We start from the raw sequence: 19,696 nt of genomic DNA, 5'->3' as shown, positions 1-19,696 counted from the left end.
ACCCGATGTAGCGCGAAGCCCTCGTAAAAGATAACCACAACCTACTGTGAGGTTACTACCGGCACCAACAACGCGACGGTTGTAAAAAAGCGCGAATTTAATTATTTTTTGTTCGAATTTCGGGTGCATCCACCGCTTCGCATTCGCACTCACTCAAACGATGTCTAGTGGGATCCGGAACAGGAAAAATAGGTTTTCCGCCGCGGATTCAATTTATTTTTGGACACACAGCGAGAAACGAGGTACAACCGCGAAATTGTTCCATTAAAATTCAGCAGCGGTTGCCAAACAAACTAGCACTGTCCAGGATGATCCGGGTGTTGTTCAGGAAAAAGTTATGCAAGAATCCCTAGTAGATATTCTGAGTAAATAAGCAAATCGTTCGAAGAATTTCTGGACGCAACATTTGATTAACTCCTGGGGAAATCGAATATGGAATTTCTTAATCAATACGTGAAATTTATTCCTCTTTGAGAAACTTACAAATTCCTCCAGGAATTCCTCCAGAGATTCCCCCAGAGATTCTTGCAGGAATTACTCCATAGATTCCACCAGGAATTTCTCCAGAGATTACTCCAGGCATTCCTCCAGGGATTCGTCCTGGAATTCCTCCAGGAATTCCCCTAGAGATTGCTCCAGGAATTCTCCCAGGGATTCCTTTAGAGATTCCTCCAGGGATGCCTCCAGAGATTCCTCCAGGGATTCCTCCAGAGATTCTTGCAGTAATTCCTCCAGAGATTCCTCCAGGAATTTCTCCAGAGATTACTCCAGGAATTTCTCCTGGGATTCGTGCTGGAGTTGCTCCAGGGATTCGTCCTGGAGTTCCTCCAGAGATTCGTCCTGGAGTTCCTCCAGGGATTCATCGTGGAGTTCCTCCAGGGATTCGTCCAGGAATTCTTCCATGGATTCCTCCAGGGATTCCTCCAGGAAATCCTCCAGGAATTTCTCCAGAGATTGCTCCAGGAATTCTCCCAGGGATTCCTTTAGAGATTCCTCCAGGGATGCCTCCAGAGATTCCTCCAGGGATTCCCCCAGAGATTCTTGCAGGAATTCCTCCAGAGATTTTACCAAGAATTTTTCCAGAGATTACTCCAGGAATTCCTCCAGAGATTACTCCAGGGATTCCTCCAGGGATTCCTCCAGGGATTCCTCCCGGGATTCCTCCTGAGATTTCTCCAGGGATTCCTCCATGGATTCCTCCAGGGATTCCTATAGGAATTCGTCCTGGAGTTTCTCCAGGGATTCCTCCATGAACTCCTCCAGAGATTCTTGTAGGAATTCCTCCTGAGATTTCACCAGGAATTTCTTCAGAGATAACTCCAGCAATTCCTCCAGGAAATCGTCCTGGAATTCGTCCTGGAGTTCCTCCAGGGATTCCTCCATGAACTCCTCCAGAGATTCTTGCAGGGATTCCTCCAGGAATTCCTCCAGAAATTCCCCCAGAGATTCCTCAAGGTATTCCCCAGGGATTCCTCTCGGAATTCCCTCAGGGATTCCTCCAGGAATTCTCCCAGGGAAACCTTCAGAGATTTCTCCAGGAACTCCTCCAGAAATTCTTGCAGGAATTTCTCCACAGATTCCACCAGGAATTTCTCCAGAGATAACTCCAGGAATTCCTCCAGGGATTTGTCCTGGAATTCCTCCACGGATTTGTCCTGAAGTTCCTCCAGGGATTCGTCCTGGAATTCCTCCATGGATTCATCCAGGAATTCCTCCAGGGATTTCTCCAGGGATTCCTCCAGGGATTCAAACAGGAAATCCTCCAGGGATTCCTTCAGAGATTCCTCCAGAAATTCCTCCAAGAACCTCTCCAGAGATTCCTCCAGAAATTTCTCCAGAGATTCCTCCAGAAATTTCTCCAGAGATTACTCCAGGAATTCCTCCAGAGAAAACTCCAGGATTTCCTCCTGGGATTCGTGCTGGAGTTGCTCCAGGGATTCGTGCTGGATTTCCTCCAGGGATTCGTCATGGAGCTCCTCCAGGGATTCGTCCTGGAGTTCCTGCAGGGATCTGTCCTGGAATTCCTCCAGGGATTCCTCCATGAACTCCTCCAGAGATTCTTGCAGGGATTCCTCCGGGAATTCCTCCAGAAATTCCCCCAGAGATTCCTCAAGGTTTTCCCCCAGGGATTCCTCTCGGATATCCCCCAGGGATTCCTCCAAGAATTCCTCCAGAAATTCCCCCAGAGATTCGTCAAGGTATTCCCCCAGGGATTCCTCCAGGAATTCTCCCAAGGATACATTCAGAGATTTCTCCAAGAACTCCTCCAAAAATTCTTGCAGGAATTCCTCCAGAGATTCCACCAGGAATTCCTCCAGAGATAACTCCAGGAATTCCTCCAGGGATTTGTCCGGGAATTCCTCCAAGGATTCGTCCTGAAGTTCCTCCAGGGAATCGTCCTGGAGTTCCTCCAGGGATTCGTCCTGGAGTTCCTCCAGGGATTCGTCCTGGAGTTCCTCCAGGGATTCGTCCTGGAGTTCCTCCAGGGATTCCTCCAGAGATTCCTCCAGGGATTCCTCCAGGGATTCCTCCAGGGATTCCTCCAGGGATTCCTCCAGGGATTCCTCCAGGGATTCCTCCAGGGATTCCTCCAGGGATTCCTCCAGAGATTCCTCCAGGGATTCCTCCAGGGATTCCTCCAGGGATTCCTCCAGGGATTCCTCCAGGGATTCCTCCAGGGATTCCTCCAGGGATTCCTCCAGGTATTCCTCCAGGGATTTCTCCAGGGATTTCTCCAGGGATTCCTCCAGGGATTCCTCCAGGGATTCCTCCGGGGATTCCTCCAGGGATTCCTCCGGGGATTCCTCCAGGGATTCCTCCGGGGATTCCTCCAGGGATTCCTCCGGGGATTCCTCCAGGGATTCCTCCGGGGATTCCTCCAGGGATTCCTCCGGGGATTCCTCCAGGGATTCCTCCGGGGATTCCTCCAGGGATTCCTCCGGGGATTCCTCCAGGGATTCCTCCGGGGATTCCTCCAGGGATTCCTCCGGGGATTCCTCCGGGGATTCCTCCAGGGATTCCTCCGGGGATTCCTCCAGGGATTCCTCCGGGGATTCCTCCAGGGATTCCTCCGGGGATTCCTCCAGGGATTCCTCCGGGGATTCCTCCAGGGATTCCTCCGGGGATTCCTCCAGGGATTCCTCCGGGGATTCCTCCAGGGATTCCTCCGGGGATTCCTCCAGGGATTCCTCCGGGGATTCCTCCAGGGATTCCTCCGGGGATTCCTCCAGGGATTCCTCCGGGGATTCCTCCAGGGATTCCTCCGGGGATTCCTCCAGGGATTCCTCCGGGGATTCCTCCAGGGATTCCTCCGGGGATTCCTCCAGGGATTCCTCCGGGGATTCCTCCAGGGATTCCTCCGGGGATTCCTCCAGGGATTCCTCCGGGGATTCCTCCAGGGATTCCTCCGGGGATTCCTCCAGGGATTCCTCCGGGGATTCCTCCAGGGATTCCTCCGGGGATTCCTCCAGGGATTCCTCCGGGGATTCCTCCAGGGATTCCTCCGGGGATTCCTCCAGGGATTCCTCCGGGGATTCCTCCAGGGATTCCTCCGGGGATTCCTCCAGGGATTCCTCCGGGGATTCCTCCAGGGATTCCTCCGGGGATTCCTCCGGGGATTCCTCCAGGGATTCCTCCGGGGATTCCTCCAGGGATTCCTCCGGGGATTCCTCCAGGGATTCCTCCGGGGATTCCTCCAGGGATTCCTCCGGGGATTCCTCCAGGGATTCCTCCGGGGATTCCTCCAGGGATTCCTCCGGGGATTCCTCCAGGGATTCCTCCGGGGATTCCTCCAGGGATTCCTCCAGGGATTCCTCCAGGGATTCCTCCAGGGATTCCTCCAGGGATTCCTCCAGGGATTCCTCCAGGGATTCCTCCAGGGATTCCTCCAGGGATTCCTCCAGGGATTCCTCCAGGGATTCCTCCAGGGATTCCTCCAGGGATTCCTCCAGGGATTCCTCCAGGGATTCCTCCAGGGATTCCTCCAGGGATTCCTCCAGGGATTCCTCCAGGGATTCCTCCAGGGATTCCTCCAGGGATTCCTCCAGGGATTCCTCCAGGGATTCCTCCAGGGATTCCTCCAGGGATTCCTCCAGGGATTCCTCCAGGGATTCCTCCAGGGATTCCTCCAGGGATTCCTCCAGGGATTCCTCCAGGGATTCCTCCAGGGATTCCTCCAGGGATTCCTCCAGGGATTCCTCCAGGGATTCCTCCAGGGATTCCTCCAGGGATTCCTCCAGGGATTCCTCCAGGGATTCCTCCAGGGATTCCTCCAGGGATTCCTCCAGGGATTCCTCCAGGGATTCCTCCAGGGATTCCTCCAGGAATTCCTCCAGGGATTCCTCCAGGAATTCCTCCAGGGATTCCTCCAGGAATTCCTCCAGGGATTCCTCCAGGAATTCCTCCAGGGATTCCTCCAGGAATTCCTCCAGGGATTCCTCCAGAAATTCCTCCAGGGATTCCTCCAGGAATTCCTCCAGGGATTCCTCCAGGAATTCCTCCAGGGATTCCTCCAGGAATTCCTCCAGGGATTCCTCCAGGAATTCCTCCAGGGATTCCTCCAGGAATTCCTCCAGGGATTCCTCCAGGAATTCCTCCAGGGATTCCTCCAGGGATTCCTCCAGGAATTCCTCCAGGGATTCCTCCAGGAATTCCTCCAGGGATTCCTCCAGGAATTCTTCCAGGGATTCCTCCAGGAATTCCTCCAGGGATTCCTCCAGGAATTCCTCCAGGGATTCCTCCAGGAATTCCTCCAGGGATTCCTCCAGGAATTCCTCCAGGGATTCCTCCAGGAATTCCTCCAGGGATTCCTCCAGGAATTTCTCCAGGGATTCCTCCAGGAATTTCTCCAGGGATTCCTCCAGGAATTCTTCCAAAGATTCCTCCAGGGATTCCTTCAGGGATTCCTCCAGGAACTCCAGGGATTCCTCCAGGAATTTCTCCAGGGATTCCTCCAGGAATTTCTCCAGGGATTCCTCCAGGAATTCCTCCAGGGATTCATCTTGGAATTCCTCCAGGAATGCTTCCAGGATTTCCTCCAGGGATTCCACCAGGAATTCCTCCAGAGGTTCCTCCTGGAATTCCTCCAGGGATTACTGCAGGAACTCCTCCAGGAATTCCTCCAGGAATTACTCCAGGAATTCCTCCAGGAATTCCTACAAGGATTCCTCCAGGAATTCAGCCAGGGATTCCTCCAGGAATTCCTCCAGGGATTCTCCAGGAATTCTTCCAGGGATTCCTCCAGGAATTCCTCCAGGAATTCTTTCAGGGATTCCTTCAAGAATTTCTCCAGGAATTCTTCCAGGGATTCCTCCAGAATTTCTCCAGGGATTCCTCCAGGAGTGCCTATGTTCAAGATATGTTCAATGTATGTTCAATATCAAATTTAATCAATGAATATGTAAGTTACTCATTGGTTAGACAATATACAAAAAAAAATATTGCACGAGTTATGACCCGATCGTTGGGAAACCCAGCCTCAGATGGATACATATTTTGGCTACCTGCTCCAGGATCCCCAACGAAAACAAAAATCCTGTAATCGGATTTGTCGAGTTTTACCACCATCCGCATCCATCAAGTTACGCTCGCCAACAGCCAGCGTGCCACCGACTCAACTTCGGGTATAACTTTAACCGTGTCGACCGACGGAAAAAACTAGGTACATCCAAACAAAATACTATTGGAAAACTGCAAAAAAAAAACTGCTAATGCTACCAGCAACCAGCCAGGATAATTCATCTTTCACGGTGTTGCAAAACTTTCGGATGTTGTTCCCCCGAGCTAAAGCGGAAAAGTTCAACTTCCGAAACAAGAACTCTAACCGGTCGGAGCGGGGTGTGCTTATAAATAATGGACAGTTTTCAAGCTGGAAGGGGGTTGGCTAGTGGCACGGTAAGACGGGTGGATTAGGGTGCTGTGACCATGGTACCCCTAATCTCTTGAAGCTCTAAGCTTTTGGGACAAAGGTGGAATGATGACTGTGACTGTGATCTCCTTTCCCGGAAACCATTAACCTCGACGGTGGCTGTTTGGCTTTATTGTAAAGCTTCCTTTTTGTGGGAATTAATTTGGCCAAAAGGAAAGGCAAGCTCCAGGCTTGATAGAGTGGCCGTTCTTAACGGTCCGCTTAATGGCTGCGGGAGATTTATGGGAGTTGGGCTCATCTTCATTGAATTCTGCTGGGATTAGTCGAGATAAGTGTTTCATTTGCTCCAGGGATGAACACGTGCCGTTGGTGTATCGGCAGGTGGTTTCACTCAATTTTGTTGGCAGTATCCACCATTTGACATACAAACATATATGTATTAGCACACAGTTTTGCACACCGTCCATCGTTGCATTAATCAGTCTAGTCAGCTTCCCAGGAAAGCCGTTTTCGTCCATGGCTTTCCATAGCTCTTTGCGGTCAATTATGTCGTATGCCGCTTTGAAGTCGATGAACAGGTGATACGTTGGGACCTGGTATTCACAGAGTTTCTGGAGGATTTGCCGTACGATGAAGATCTGGTCCGTTGTCGACCGACCGTTGATGAAGCTGGCTTGATAACTTCTCAAGTTCCCACATACCAAAGAGCTCAGACTTCTATTGCTTCCAATACGCCAAAACGCTAAATATGTTAGTCGGGATAATTCACCTCTTTACTGGAAATAGCAGTAACAAATTGCATATGCAATCTGATACGTTTTACATATGCAAACTTCTACCAGCGTGCGTGGTTGCCGAAAAGGATCTTCGCTTGCTGCATGCAATTTGCATTTCTTAGCGAAAGCAGTTGAAAGAAAACTGTTTGCCGATGCTATCGCGGCGAGAGCTTCTACAAAGCTGCACTATTGCACACTTCTAGCCGAGTGCAAATAGGGAGACGTCGCGCCGCTGTGGTTTTGTAGCGAGTGGTTTTTGGTTGCTTCTTTCAATTCTGTGGTGGGTGAAAACTGGCAATGCATCTGAGCGCTAACAGAGTAAATGTGTAAATTTTCAATTCGATTTGTAAGTGGCTCTGACATCTGTGTTAGATTATTTCAATGGAAGTGCAGTCAAAAGGTTGAATATTCAAATAGCTGAATGTGTTGAATGTGTATTGTTTTAACCCTTTGAAGCCCGAGACTTTTCCCAAGCATTATTATAGAGTTTTTTCTATGTATTTCTGTGGTTTTGGTGCTCAACAGCATAAAAAAGGTCTGGATATTCTAGGTCATCCAAACTGTTCTTTAGTTTAGATCCTCGGGTGTATCAGCGGGTCTAACGATAACTTCTTTCATTATACAAAGCTACGATTTGTATTCTATCATGTCCAGTAAGTCTTCTTCTTCTTGGCGTAACGTCCTCATTGGGACAAAGCCGGCTTCTCAGCTTAGTGTTCTATGAGCACTTCCACAGTTATTAACTGAGAGCTTCCTCTGCCAATGACCATTTTGCATGCGTATATCGTGTGGCAAGCACGAAGATACTCTATGCCCAAGGAAGTCAAGGAAATTTCCTTTACGAAAAGATCCTGGACCGACCGGGAATCGAACCCGTCACCCTCAGCATGGTCATGCCGAATACCCGTGCGTTTATCGCCTCGGCTATATGGGCCCGTCCAGTAAGTCTTCTGAAAGTTCAAAAGTTGGTATCACAACAGTTGGGATATCCTAGGTCCACTAAACTGTTCTTGAGTTTAGAACCTAAAGTCTACGAGTAACTTATATCACTATACAAAGCTAAGATTTGTATTCCATCATGTCCAGTAAGTCTTCTGAATGTTCAAAAGACAGTGTCAGAGCAGTCGGCATATCCTAGGTCATCCAAACTGTTTTTGAGTTTAGATCCTAAAGCCTGCGGGTGTTTCAGTAACTTCTTTCATAATACAAAGCTACGATTTGTATTCCATCATGTCCAGTAAGTCTTCTGAATGTTCAAAAGACAGTATCAGAACAGGGATATCCTGTTCTTGTGTTCAGATTCTGAAGTCTACGGATGTAAAAATAATTTCTTTCATAACACAAAGCTACGATTTGTATTCTATCATGTCCAGCTAGACTTCTGAAAGTTCAAAAGGCAGTATTTTTTTTCTCTGTTCGGGTGAGCCACTGCGACCAGTATTTAGATCTTTTGTGGCATTACCTGTATCCTTAGTATTTAGTGCATGTCGTACTACTCCATTGTCATTGAGAGGCAATGAAGCATCGATTTCTGTACAGTTCCTGTTTTGTTATCCCAGAGGTGCAAGAAATAGATTGCGATAAAAAAGTCCCGTTATCATAGAGATTAAAATCCCAGTGAAAGAGCGCCCCTAATCAAACACAATCTATTTGAATTCTGAGAAAAACAAAACGGTGGTACTGGTATTTATCCATGCATCGGAACTCTAGCCCCATCCATGTCTTGCTTCTAGTTTAGTCCCAGGACAGCAAAGAAAAACCCGGGACTTTAGGCTAGTTGCAAAACTCTGTCAAATTAGAGAATGTGTTCTGCAATAAGAATGCACGTGAGTCCTTGAATTACCAGAACTTAACAGTCCTTGATAGGTTAGTACGCAACTAGATACGTAAAGCATGTTTTTTTCCTAACATCAAGTGTAGTCTCGGGTGGGCAAAGTCCGATTCTTTAACTATCAGCAAGGCAGAATAAATGCAATTTTAGAAACTGTCACCAGTAACAAGGACTATGTACCATGAATCCTTATTTCCAAAACACATTACCCCAACTTGACAAACCAGATGTCACTAGGGTTCGGTTTGGTAGATCTTGAACCGTAACGCAACACATAAAGGCGATCTACCTACGTTACGGGCTCCATTAAAGATCGAGCATATTTTAAACCCCCTCAACCATTCATCCATCAGCACGGGTCGCCTGCCACCTTGGATTGGGGTTCCCTGTTTATTGGACTTTTACCCCCGGAACAGGTGGTCCGTAGTGTTATTCTTAGCCAATTAAGACAACCGCTACCGACACTACACAGCTATCTAGGCTAATCGGGAAAAGAAGTTAATATTGACGATCAACTTTATACGGACCCGAACAGCCGACAAAAGGCAGTATCAGAACAGTCGGAGTATCCTAGGTCACTCAAACTGTTCTTGAGTTCAGATTCTGAAGTCTACGGGTGTAACGGTTATTTCTTGCATTATACATAGCTACGATTTTTATTCTATCATGTCCAGTAAGTCTTCTGAATGTTCAAAAGCCAGTGTCAGGTCAGTTGGCATATCCTAGGTCATCCAAACTGTTCTTGAGTTTAGATCCTAAAGCCTGCGGGTGTTACAGTAACTTCTTTTATTATACAAAGCTACGATTTTTACTCCATAATGTCCAGTAAGACTTCGGAAAGTTCAAAAGACAGTAACAGATCAGTAGGGGTATCCTAGGTCATCCAAACTGTTCTTGAGTTTAGATCCTAAAGCCTGCGAGTGTAACAGTCACTTCTTTCATTATACAAAGCTACGATTTGTATTCTATCATGCTCAGTGAATCTTCAGAAAGTTCAATAGACAGTATCAGAACATTCGTAATATCCTAGGTCATCCAAACTCTTCTTGAGTTCAGATTCTAAAGTCTAGGCTAGTAACGGTAACTTCTCTCATTAAACAAAGCTACGATTTGTATTTTATCATGTCCAGTAAGTCTTCAGAATGTTCAAAAGTTGGTATCAGAACAGTTGGGTTGTACTAGGTCCTCCAAACCGCTCTAGAGTTTAGAACCTAAAATCTACGAGTAACTTACTTCACTATACAATGCTAAGATTTGTATTCCATCATGTACATTAGACTTCTGAATGTTCAAAAGATAGTAACAGAACAGTCAGGATATCCTAGGTCATTCAAACTGTTCTTGAGTCCAGATTCTGAAGTCTACGGGTGTAACGGCAATTCCTTTCATGTTTTAATGCAGATTTGTATTCTATCATGTCCAGTAAGTCTTCTGAATGTTTAAAAGACAGTGTCAGATCAGCCGGCATATCCTAGGTCATCCAAACTGTTCTTGAGTTTAGATCCTAAAGCCTGCGGGTGTTACAGTAACTTCTTTCACTATACAAAGCTACGATTTGTATTCCATTATGTCCAGTAAGACTTCTGAAAGTTCAAAAGACAGTATCGGAACAGTCGGAGTATCCTAGGTCATCCAAACTGTTCTTGAGTTCAGATTCTGAAGTCTAGGGGTGCAACGGTCCCTTCTTTCATTATATAAAACTACTATTTTTATTCCATCATGTCCAGTAAGTCTTCTGAATGTTCAAAAGGTAGTATCAGAACAGTAGGGATATCCTAGGTCATCTAAACTGTTCTTGAGTTTAGATCCTGAAGTCTACGGATGTAAGAGTAACTTTTTTCATTATACAAAGCTTCGATAATAACCGTAATAATCTTTTTTGCTGTTTTGAGTTACACAGCATTAGCAATCGTAATGGTTGCATCAATTGTATATATTTAGCGTTAATAACAATTATAATAAAGCTGAATCAACAATTCTTCACCACAACACTCGGTTCGCAGCTGCAGTGCTTATCATCTGCGGCGTCCCACATTTGCCTTAAGATTTGTGCTCAAGATGTGGCTTCGTCATATCTTCACCTTATCTGGAAGTTCTAAGTTGTAGGAAAGTTTTGTAATCCTGAAATATCTCAAAGGTATTTTGGAATGAGTCTGAACTTCACAAAAGTTCACGGATCTGGGTGGGTTAGACTAGGTGACGTAGCTTTATTTTAGCACAAATAATTACTTTAACGAATACAGATTTAAAAAAAAACGAGTTTCATAAAAGTTTGAACAACCTTAAATGTTTCAAAGGTACAGAACAATGCCTATTAGTCTTTGAAGAATATTAGCAAATATGGTTCATTATGTATCATTATTCAGTGCAGCAGGCTAGCATGGCAAGTGTAGATGCAGTCGACCTTCGTTGTACTACGTTTAGGTGGACTTCGTTTTAACTGAGTGCCTGTTTGGTGGGCTATAGCCCAGTTAAACCGAAGTCATACGTCACTTTTTGACGTGAAGGACGATTTGTCAAGGTTGTTGGTAGCTCTGAATCTCTTGTGTTAGAAATTGTTAGGCAGTTCAAAACTCAACCTACCTAGTTAAAGTATTTCACTAACTGGGCTAAGAGCTTAGTACAACGAACGAAATTTAATTGTATCAAGTTGGCTACTCCATGAAAGATTGGATGACACAAAACTATCATAGAGTGACCCTTCAGAGCTAAGAGGTTCATGAATTCTATTTAGTTGTGTAACGATACTATCTAAAACGAAATCACCTCACGTTACAGTGTTTGTTTTTAGCAATTAAGCTCCATAACAGTAAAGATGGCCCAGAAGATCTCAAATATATATAACTACGCTTCTTGTTTCTCAAACTACTTTGGTAAATACTGTGGATTATGTAGCACTTCTTATCGTAATGGCAAAAGTGATTATCACAAGTCTAGACCAGAAGCTATGGCCTCCGAAGTAGTTTCGTTGATCTGGAATATCTCAGAACTATCTTGGAATAACTCATGAAATGCCGGGGGGATTACAGATTACAGTTGGATGTGTAATATTATAGTTCATTGTGAGAAAAAGTACTATTACTGACGTTAGCTAAACTTCAGGGCAGTTTGAACTACCCTCAATGTCCCAAAGTTTCATAATAATATATAGTTGAGTTCAGGTTGATCCAGTAACCGCGATTGATTATGTTACATTACTCAGGAGCCTCGTATCCGTGCGATTAGGACCACCAAGCTTCTAATCGCATCATGCTGTGGGGTGAGAGTTCGATTCCCGCTCCGAGCGATGAAACTTTTCGTGAGAACAGTTTCTTCTCCGTATCTACTGGTGCATGCTCCGTGTGTCTCTTGGGGATTTTATTTTATTACCGTACGGGTTTGGGCCGAAGGGTTTACGATTTTCATGAAACTTTTTCCACAGACAGGGCTCATGGATAAATGAACAAAAAAAATTGAGGAAAATTCAGGGTCACATATTTTCCTGGAAAACTCAGGTGCATTTTTTTGTTTTCCCCTGACACTACTTACTTTGAAAAATCATAACTCAAGAACGAAGCATCGTAGAGACAAAGCAAATTTTCGAAAAAATATTATTGAGAAGGTTATCTTACAAGCTTTAGTCGCTGAAATTTTTGGAATGCACTTTTTTTCGTTTTTGAGTTATGGCCAATTTTGTTGAAAAATGTCCAAATGTGCCATAAAAGCCTTTTCTTTAAAAAATCATAACTCAAGAACGAAGCATCGTAGAAACAAAGTTTTTTAATGAAAATGAAAGCAAATTATCTCAGGAATCCAACAAATATGAAATGTAAGAAGTTTTCTACAAAATTTTTCACCGTTGAGAAAATTCATAAACTTCATAAACTTTGATCGCTGAAATTTTAGGAATGCACTTAATTTTCGTTCCTAAGTTATGGCAGATTTTATGAAAAATTACCATATAATATAGGCTTACATGGTCATTTTCACATAATTGACCATAACTCAGTAATGAGAAAAAAGTACATTCCAAAAATTTCAGCGATCAAAGCTTATAAAATTACATTCCCAAAGCTTATAAAATTACATTCCCAAAAATATTTTTATGAAAATTTTTCACGAGTTCGGACATAGTTTTTCCGGCTTTTATTTATGAATTTTCTCAACGGTGAAAAATTTTGTGGAAAACTTTTTCCACTTCTTTTTTTTTTGTATTTCTTAGAAAATTTGCTTCCATTTTCATTAAAAAACTTTGTTTCTACGATGCTTCGTTCTTGAGTTATGATTTTTCAAAGAAAAGCCTTTTATGGCACATTTGGACATTTTTCAACAAAATTGGCCATAACTCAAAAACGAAAAAAAAGTATATTTCAAAAATTTCAGCGATTAAAGCTTATAAAATAACCTTCTCAAAAATCCGATAGTTTTTCCGGCTTTTCTTTACGAATTTTCTCAACTGTGGAAAATTTTGTGAAAAACTTTTTCCAGTTTATATTTTTTTGGATTTCTGAGAAAATTTGCTTTAATTTTCTAAAAAAAACTTTGTTTCTACGATGCTTCGTTCCTGAGTTATAACGTTTTAAAGCAATTTCAAAAAATGCCCTTTTGTCTAGTGTTAAAATTCGTTCAGTATGTACAGCCTCTGGCTGAAAACGGTGTCCGTGTTTTTTTTTTTTGTAATATATGGTGGATGTTACGAGTGTGGACCTTATACTCTGAACTCCAAGATGGTTTGGCTAACCTGGAATATTCCTATAGTGTCTACATATGAATGACACTGTAGATTTCAAGAGCTTCACGGATCTCAGTAGATTATGCAAGGCTATTATTTATGGCGAAAACACATAAAATTATTCTTGTAGATTTGAAGGACTTCATTATAAAAGAGTTTGGACGACCCGGAATGTCCCAAAGGCTTATAGAAATATCAAGTAGACTTCAAATTGGTCCAGTGACCTCGGTTGATTATGCAACGTTACTTAGTATAACAGATATGGCTACTGTTACGAGTGCAGACCTGAAGTTCTGAACTCCAAGGCAGTTTGGCTGACCTGGAATATCCCGATAGTGTTTACAAATGACATTGTAGATTTCAAGAGCTTCACGGATTCCAGTAGGTTATGTAATGCTATTATTGATGGCGAAAACACATAAACAATTTCTTGGAGATTTAAAGGACTTTACTACAGGACAGTTCGGAACACCTAGAACATCCTAGAATATAAAACACCTTTTGATATTTTTGACAAAGTTTAAATGAATACATATTAACGTAACCCATATCCAAATTCAGCTTTGCGAACAACTGGTATGTCAATTATGTCGTTTCGCTAAACTTGATGGTGTTCAGGATGTTCTAGGTTGTCAGTAAAGTATCAAATACAAATGTTCCCATTTTTGCTTAATAGACGACTCAATTTGCAGTAGTTTTGCAGAAAACAGTGCTGTTTCTATGTTGGGGAGGGGCTCCAAAAGCGTTAAATCGTAAAATACAAAGTTGTTTATCTAGTTTTGGTGGAATTCACATAGCTAAAGCGGTAAATGTGCGGTTTTTCAGCAATACTATACTGAGGCTGTTTGAGTTCGATTCTAGGTCAGTCCTTCTTTCTTCTTCTTTATTGCTCGACATCCTTTAATGAAGGACTTCATTAAGGGATATTCTGGAAGACCCTGAATGTCCCAATGGTTCATAGTTATCAAGTAGACTTCAGATTGGTCCAGTGAGCTCGGTTGATTATCCAACGTTACTCAGTATAACAGTTATGGCTACTGTTACGAGTGCAGAACTGAAGCTCTGAACTCCAAGGTAGTTTGGCTGACCTGGAATATACCCATAGTGTCTATAAATGATATTGTAGATTTCAAGAGCTCCACGGATTCCAGTAGATTATGATATGCTATTATTTATGGCGAAAACACATAAAGAATTCTTATAGATTTAAAGGACTTTACTACAGGACAGTTCGGAACATCTAGAACATCCTAGAATATAAAATACCTTTCGATATTTTTGACAAAGTTTAAATGAATACGTATGAACGTAACCCATATCCAAATTCAGGCTTTAGAACAACTGGTATGTCAATTATTTCGTTTCCCTATACTTGTTGGTGTTCAGGATGTTCTACGTTGTCTAAAGTCTCAAATACAAATATTCCCATTTTTTGCTTAATAGAGGACTCAATTTGCAGTATTTTTGCAGAAGACAGTTTTGGTGGAATTCACATAGCAAAAGTGGTAAATGTGCGGTTTTTCAGCAATACTATACTGATGGTGTTTGAGTTCGATTCTAGGTCAGTCCATGAACTTGTCGTAATGGAAATTGTCTTGACTTCCTCGGGCGGAGTATCCTCGTCTGTCATATGCCAGACAAAGGCGAAAATGGTCTATTACGCAAAGTATGCTCTTTGTAATTCGATGTGGGAGTGCTTTATGCTTAAAAGCAGGCTTCATGCTTCTGTATTCGGATAGTCCGATGGCACGCGGTCCCCAAAATGGTTCCATTCTTCCTGCATTGTAGGACAACCTAGCTTAAAACACAAAGACCAAAAAGTGGAATTCCTTCCGTACCACCCAGCAGCAAATTAGTAGCCCCAAAATCTGTTCCAATTGCAATTCATTATGGTTCTCAAGGATGGAGAAAACATGCTCCTAGAGAAAGCAACCATGCTAGGCTAGTAGCTAGTGGCATCTGTAAAGGGTGCGGGATCGGAATTCTCGTTTGGCATACTTCCGAGGGGAGAATGTGGTTGAAATCGTTTGGATTTTGGGTCATACGGAATTTGGGGCGTGATCCAATAAGCAAATGTGAAACAAGCTGCAATTGGTACTCAACCATGCCATGCATGCACGGAAAGATGCTGTAATCCATGTGGTTTTCAACTGCTTTGAAAGTAATTTACTCTGTGGTTTCGACATAACTGATTTCATGATTACCAGTACAAATCCAGCATTTACTCCAGCCGTTGTTGTCATATCAGTCTGAATAAACTCATTTTTGTACCGCCTCTGAACACGGTTAATCATATTACGTTAATTAAATTTCTACTAAACTTTATTATACACAAAAATACGACCCCACCTGATGGCCATGGCTTATCCCACTCTAACGAGAAAGTAACCCACAAACTTCAATGCTTTCAGTGAAGATTATAAAGATTAAATTTCAACCCCTTTCAGCGCTTTTGTTCCCTGCAAGCGAACCCGCCGAGATACCGATCCTGCCGACTGCTTAAGGCAAAACACATGAACACGAGCCGCTGGCAGCAGAAAAGTCCCTTTCAAGCTTGGGGAAAAGCCCTTCGATATTAAATTCTCAGAAACGTCTGCCATAACTTTGCCGCTTTCGCGCACCCAACCCAGATAATAAAGAAAATCGGAGCATCGCACCGTAACGGCGCGGCGCGGCGCGGCCACGGGGATACCGAGGGATGTCAGACAGGACTCCGGAGAGAGCGCTGCTGAAACGCAATCCAGTTGTTATTTCCCATGACCCACAAGTGATTCGTTTCTTCCAACAGAGTTGCAAAAGCAAAGAACACTGGCGAAGCGAAGGATTTCATGCTACTCGACTCGGGAGTGTTCCTGCTGCTGCTGCAGCAGCAGCGCAGTCCAAAGTCTTCGGTTATCGTTTCGATGGATACATTCATGTATCCTCTGAACGAGTGCAAATGCACTTGGTGGATGCACTTTTCTTGAGAAAGGATCTTCGTTCCCTGGAGAGTGAATGCTTTTTCGCTGGTTGCTGCCAGGATCAGGGCAAAGCTGTACATACACACAGACACATACAGCAGTACACACGCGGACACAAAAGGCTAATGGCAAACGATTGGAAACTACTTTCCAGATAATCGAATCATCATTTATCACGCTGCACTAAAAGCACTATCCTTCTACTATACATGCATGTGGCAGTGGTTTGGGTTTTAGCTGCTGCTGGTGCTGCTGCTGATGCTGCGGTATGGGTGATTGGGTGAGTTACTGCGTCCTAATTTCGATAATTTCTCCAGGGATGGTGGTAGATTGAGCTTTGTTCAGTCGGTAGAAGTGCGGGGAAATGAGATGTGGTAGTCGTACGAGAATGAATATAATTTCAAGAGGACGTTCCATTTCTTTCCATTTGAACATGATGCAGCTTCAATGCTACCATTTTGAGGTCCCACTTATTTTAAAAAGTGATAGAGTAGCTAAGGCAATAAAATAGTACTTCTTAGTGTTACACCAACAATACCTCTTTCCAGAGCAAATATTCACCTATCGATTCCATTGAATAAATTTATTACACCGGGTAGTAGATAGATTTTCGTATATCCGATTCCCACTAGGACTTTGGTTTTATTATCTGTGATTCTTTTGCGAAGCACCATTCGTGGCATAATCTTCAGTTCAGTCTTCAACAAATGATTTGGTCTAACAATACATAAATAAGCCACTTGATAACACCGTTCGACTAAATTTTGTTATGAGATGAGAAAAAAAGAACTGGGGTTTGGGACCCTAGAAGTGTCATTGTGAAAGCATTTTTGGAAAATATTGGTCCGGGCTTTCACTGTTTATGACCGAAGTTTGTATGGAGAACTTGGGGTGTTCAATTCATATATGCATTCGAACGCGCTGTGCATATATTTAGGCGTTAGCCAATAACAAAACAGACCTAAATACCCAAAACGGAATCCTAATAACGTAAAAAGATCGAAATTTGATACACTAACTACTGAGATATGCGGTGTGTAAAAATAAATAATTCCACTTTTTTTTTTTTTGGATGTCGGTACTTTACGTTACGAAAACCCATAACCAGTGTTAACGAACTCTTAATGAATTGCTACCAGAGATAGCAATAGTTATTCTACAATAATTGAAAAAAAAGAAAGCCTTACATTGATATCTTGAAAATTTTATAAATTTTTAATTCATAACAAATAATTGGAATTTTGCCGAAAGAACTTTCAAGACCTATCAAATTTTTTTTCAATTCCTGAAGCTTCGATGGAATTTCCGTAAGGAGACGCCCTTGAAATTCCTTGAAAACCCCTGGAATTCCCATGAAACCACCTGAAACGCCTGTTTAGAAAAACATCTAAAGCCTCTGGAACATCGTTAAACTTCTATGAAACGCCGCTTAAGCTTCTTGGAACCTCTTGGCGCCCCAAGTAGCACCTGCAACTAAAATGGAAATGATCATCGTTGCAAACACGTTGCAACTGAATTTTCATTAAACAAACAAAATTAAAACCTATTAAAATCCTGTTGGGCAAGCCCGTGCAACAGGGGGGTGGGGGTTTGGGGGTTAACCCCCCCCCATTACCGACGCTTCATATACTAGGCACCCCTCCGCCTTTTGCCAAAGTTGGGAAACACACCTCCTCCACCACACCCCCCCCCCCCCCTGGGCGCCACTTCTGTGCACGGGCCTGCTGTTGGGTATAACGTTTTTATAACAACTAGCAAAATAAAAACAAAGGTCATCATTAGTTGAAACTTGCGAAACTAGTTTGTTACTGAAGTATAATCTGATTGTTTCAACAAATCTTACTTACAACCGTCTACAAACCAAATCAACCAAAACATTGATTCTGATTGTTATAAACATGTTGCGCCAGGAACTTATTTAGAACATAACGAACAATTTTGACAGGAGAGGTAGAAGTTACAAAATGTGCGGCAAAATGTTTTTTTTTTAATTACTCAAATTCTAAAGAAAGCCATATGAATTCCTCAGCTATCTGAACTTTGAAAGAAGAATCAGGAGCACATACTGGTGTGCGTGCTTTTAGAAAAAAAAAAAAAAAAAAAAACTAGTTTTTGTGCGAGTCGGTCGTGTGATGTCAGCAGCGGATTACATTTCAGTCCGTCTTGGTTCGTCGTTGCATCGCGTCGTCATTCTGTGTGCGTGCTCATCTTCGTACGAGGCGGTTTAGTGTGTTTTTGGAGGCAAAGGAAGTGCCGCTTTTTTCGTTCGGATCGGCCGCGTTGTCGTCGACAATTTGAATGTACACATCGTCGTACCCGTGTGTTGTTGTAGCAGTTCAGTGTAATTTCGAGGCCAGTTTGTGGAAGATGCTGCAGCTCTGGTTTTTGTGTATTTATCTAACAAATATTGAAAAGTTCGTCACGTCAGGTGTCGGCGCTAGTTCCAAATGCACATTTAGTTGATAATAAATAATTTCCTTTAATTTTTGCATGAACACAAAAATTTTAATGGTTCGTCATCTTCGGTGTCGACATTTGTAATATTTTAGTCCAAATGAATAAATGTTTTGACTCAAATAAAGGTTGCATGAATTTCTGGAAAAAGAGAGGGTCGGTAAAAGATAGACGGCAAACCATGCGGTAAGATCTTTCTGATTTATTTATCACGTGTTATTTGGTTAATACTTATGAATTGATCGCGTTCAGCATTGTCTCGCGCGGAAACGCAAACTACAGATGCGTCGGTGTTTAGCATTGTGTTCTCCTTAGTTGCGAATGAATAACTTATGTAGGGTGAGTTTTGAGGCACAAAAGATCGCGTTCGTCGTCCAAGGTTTAGAAGGGTATTTCTTCGCGAGCGCATTATTAATCGCGATTCAAAACATTACACTCGTTTACCACGACAAAATCCTCAACACATCTCCATTTCCCCTGTCCAAACTCCTGGTGATTTCTCGTAGTAACGCAGAGAATTCCTCGGTTATTGGCCTAAGCGAGAATCACGTCATCACTTCCTTCCCTATCCTCAATTGACCTGCATTCGGACGCGGCCGGCGCTGGTATTGCTTATTGAAAAGTATTGGGATTCCAGCATTTACACAATGAAGAGAAAGCTAATCCCAAGCATCATCTGTTGGTTCTTTGTGTAAATGCAGTTGTCCTTGCAATAACAGAGGAGCAACCGCGGGCGGTCAATCATGCTCATGCTCATGCTCATGCTCAGAATCAGGGGCACATACTTAAAAAGTTCTCTTACGAAGCAAGTATTGAAAGAAAAAATCCAAAAGAAATTCTAATAGGGAAGTAGAACCATCTCGGCAGCGGTCCTATTTTGGGCACTTTTCTGCTGTAACTCAGCCAATTCTGAACCAATTGACACATTTTTTGGAACGCGATGAGATACGTACAGTATCTAGCCGTGTACAAAATTTCAAGTCAATTGGTTTGGAATTGACTGAGGTATAGCGAAGAATGCCCAAAATACCGGCCGCTGCCCAAGTGGTTCGCTACCCTATGGTTACTGAATCCATTAATATATTTTTTCAGAGAATT

General features: G+C 43.2%; 2 protein-coding genes across 2 annotated transcripts in view; both read left to right on the top strand.

Annotated features, from left to right (window-relative positions):
- LOC115269977 (uncharacterized) overlaps positions 1 to 19,696 on the top strand; it is a 617,722-nt gene that overhangs the window by 526,867 nt on the left and 71,159 nt on the right. The gene's annotated exons all lie outside the window — the stretch shown is intronic.
- Positions 161 to 4,456, top strand: LOC134288862 (basic proline-rich protein-like; the record flags this gene model as incomplete). The annotated part of the gene is made up of 2 exons (XM_062854775.1): positions 161 to 192; positions 2,056 to 4,456. Coding segments are annotated over exons 1-2 (2,433 nt in total), but the record flags the coding sequence as incomplete, so codon positions are not given.

The sequence above is a fragment of the Aedes albopictus genome, chromosome 2 (genome assembly GCF_035046485.1).
Source record: "Aedes albopictus strain Foshan chromosome 2, AalbF5, whole genome shotgun sequence".
NCBI classification, from domain to species: domain Eukaryota; kingdom Metazoa; phylum Arthropoda; class Insecta; order Diptera; family Culicidae; genus Aedes; species Aedes albopictus.
The sequence above is the reverse complement of the archived record's forward strand: the minus strand, read 5'-3'. Positions and strand labels throughout refer to the sequence as shown.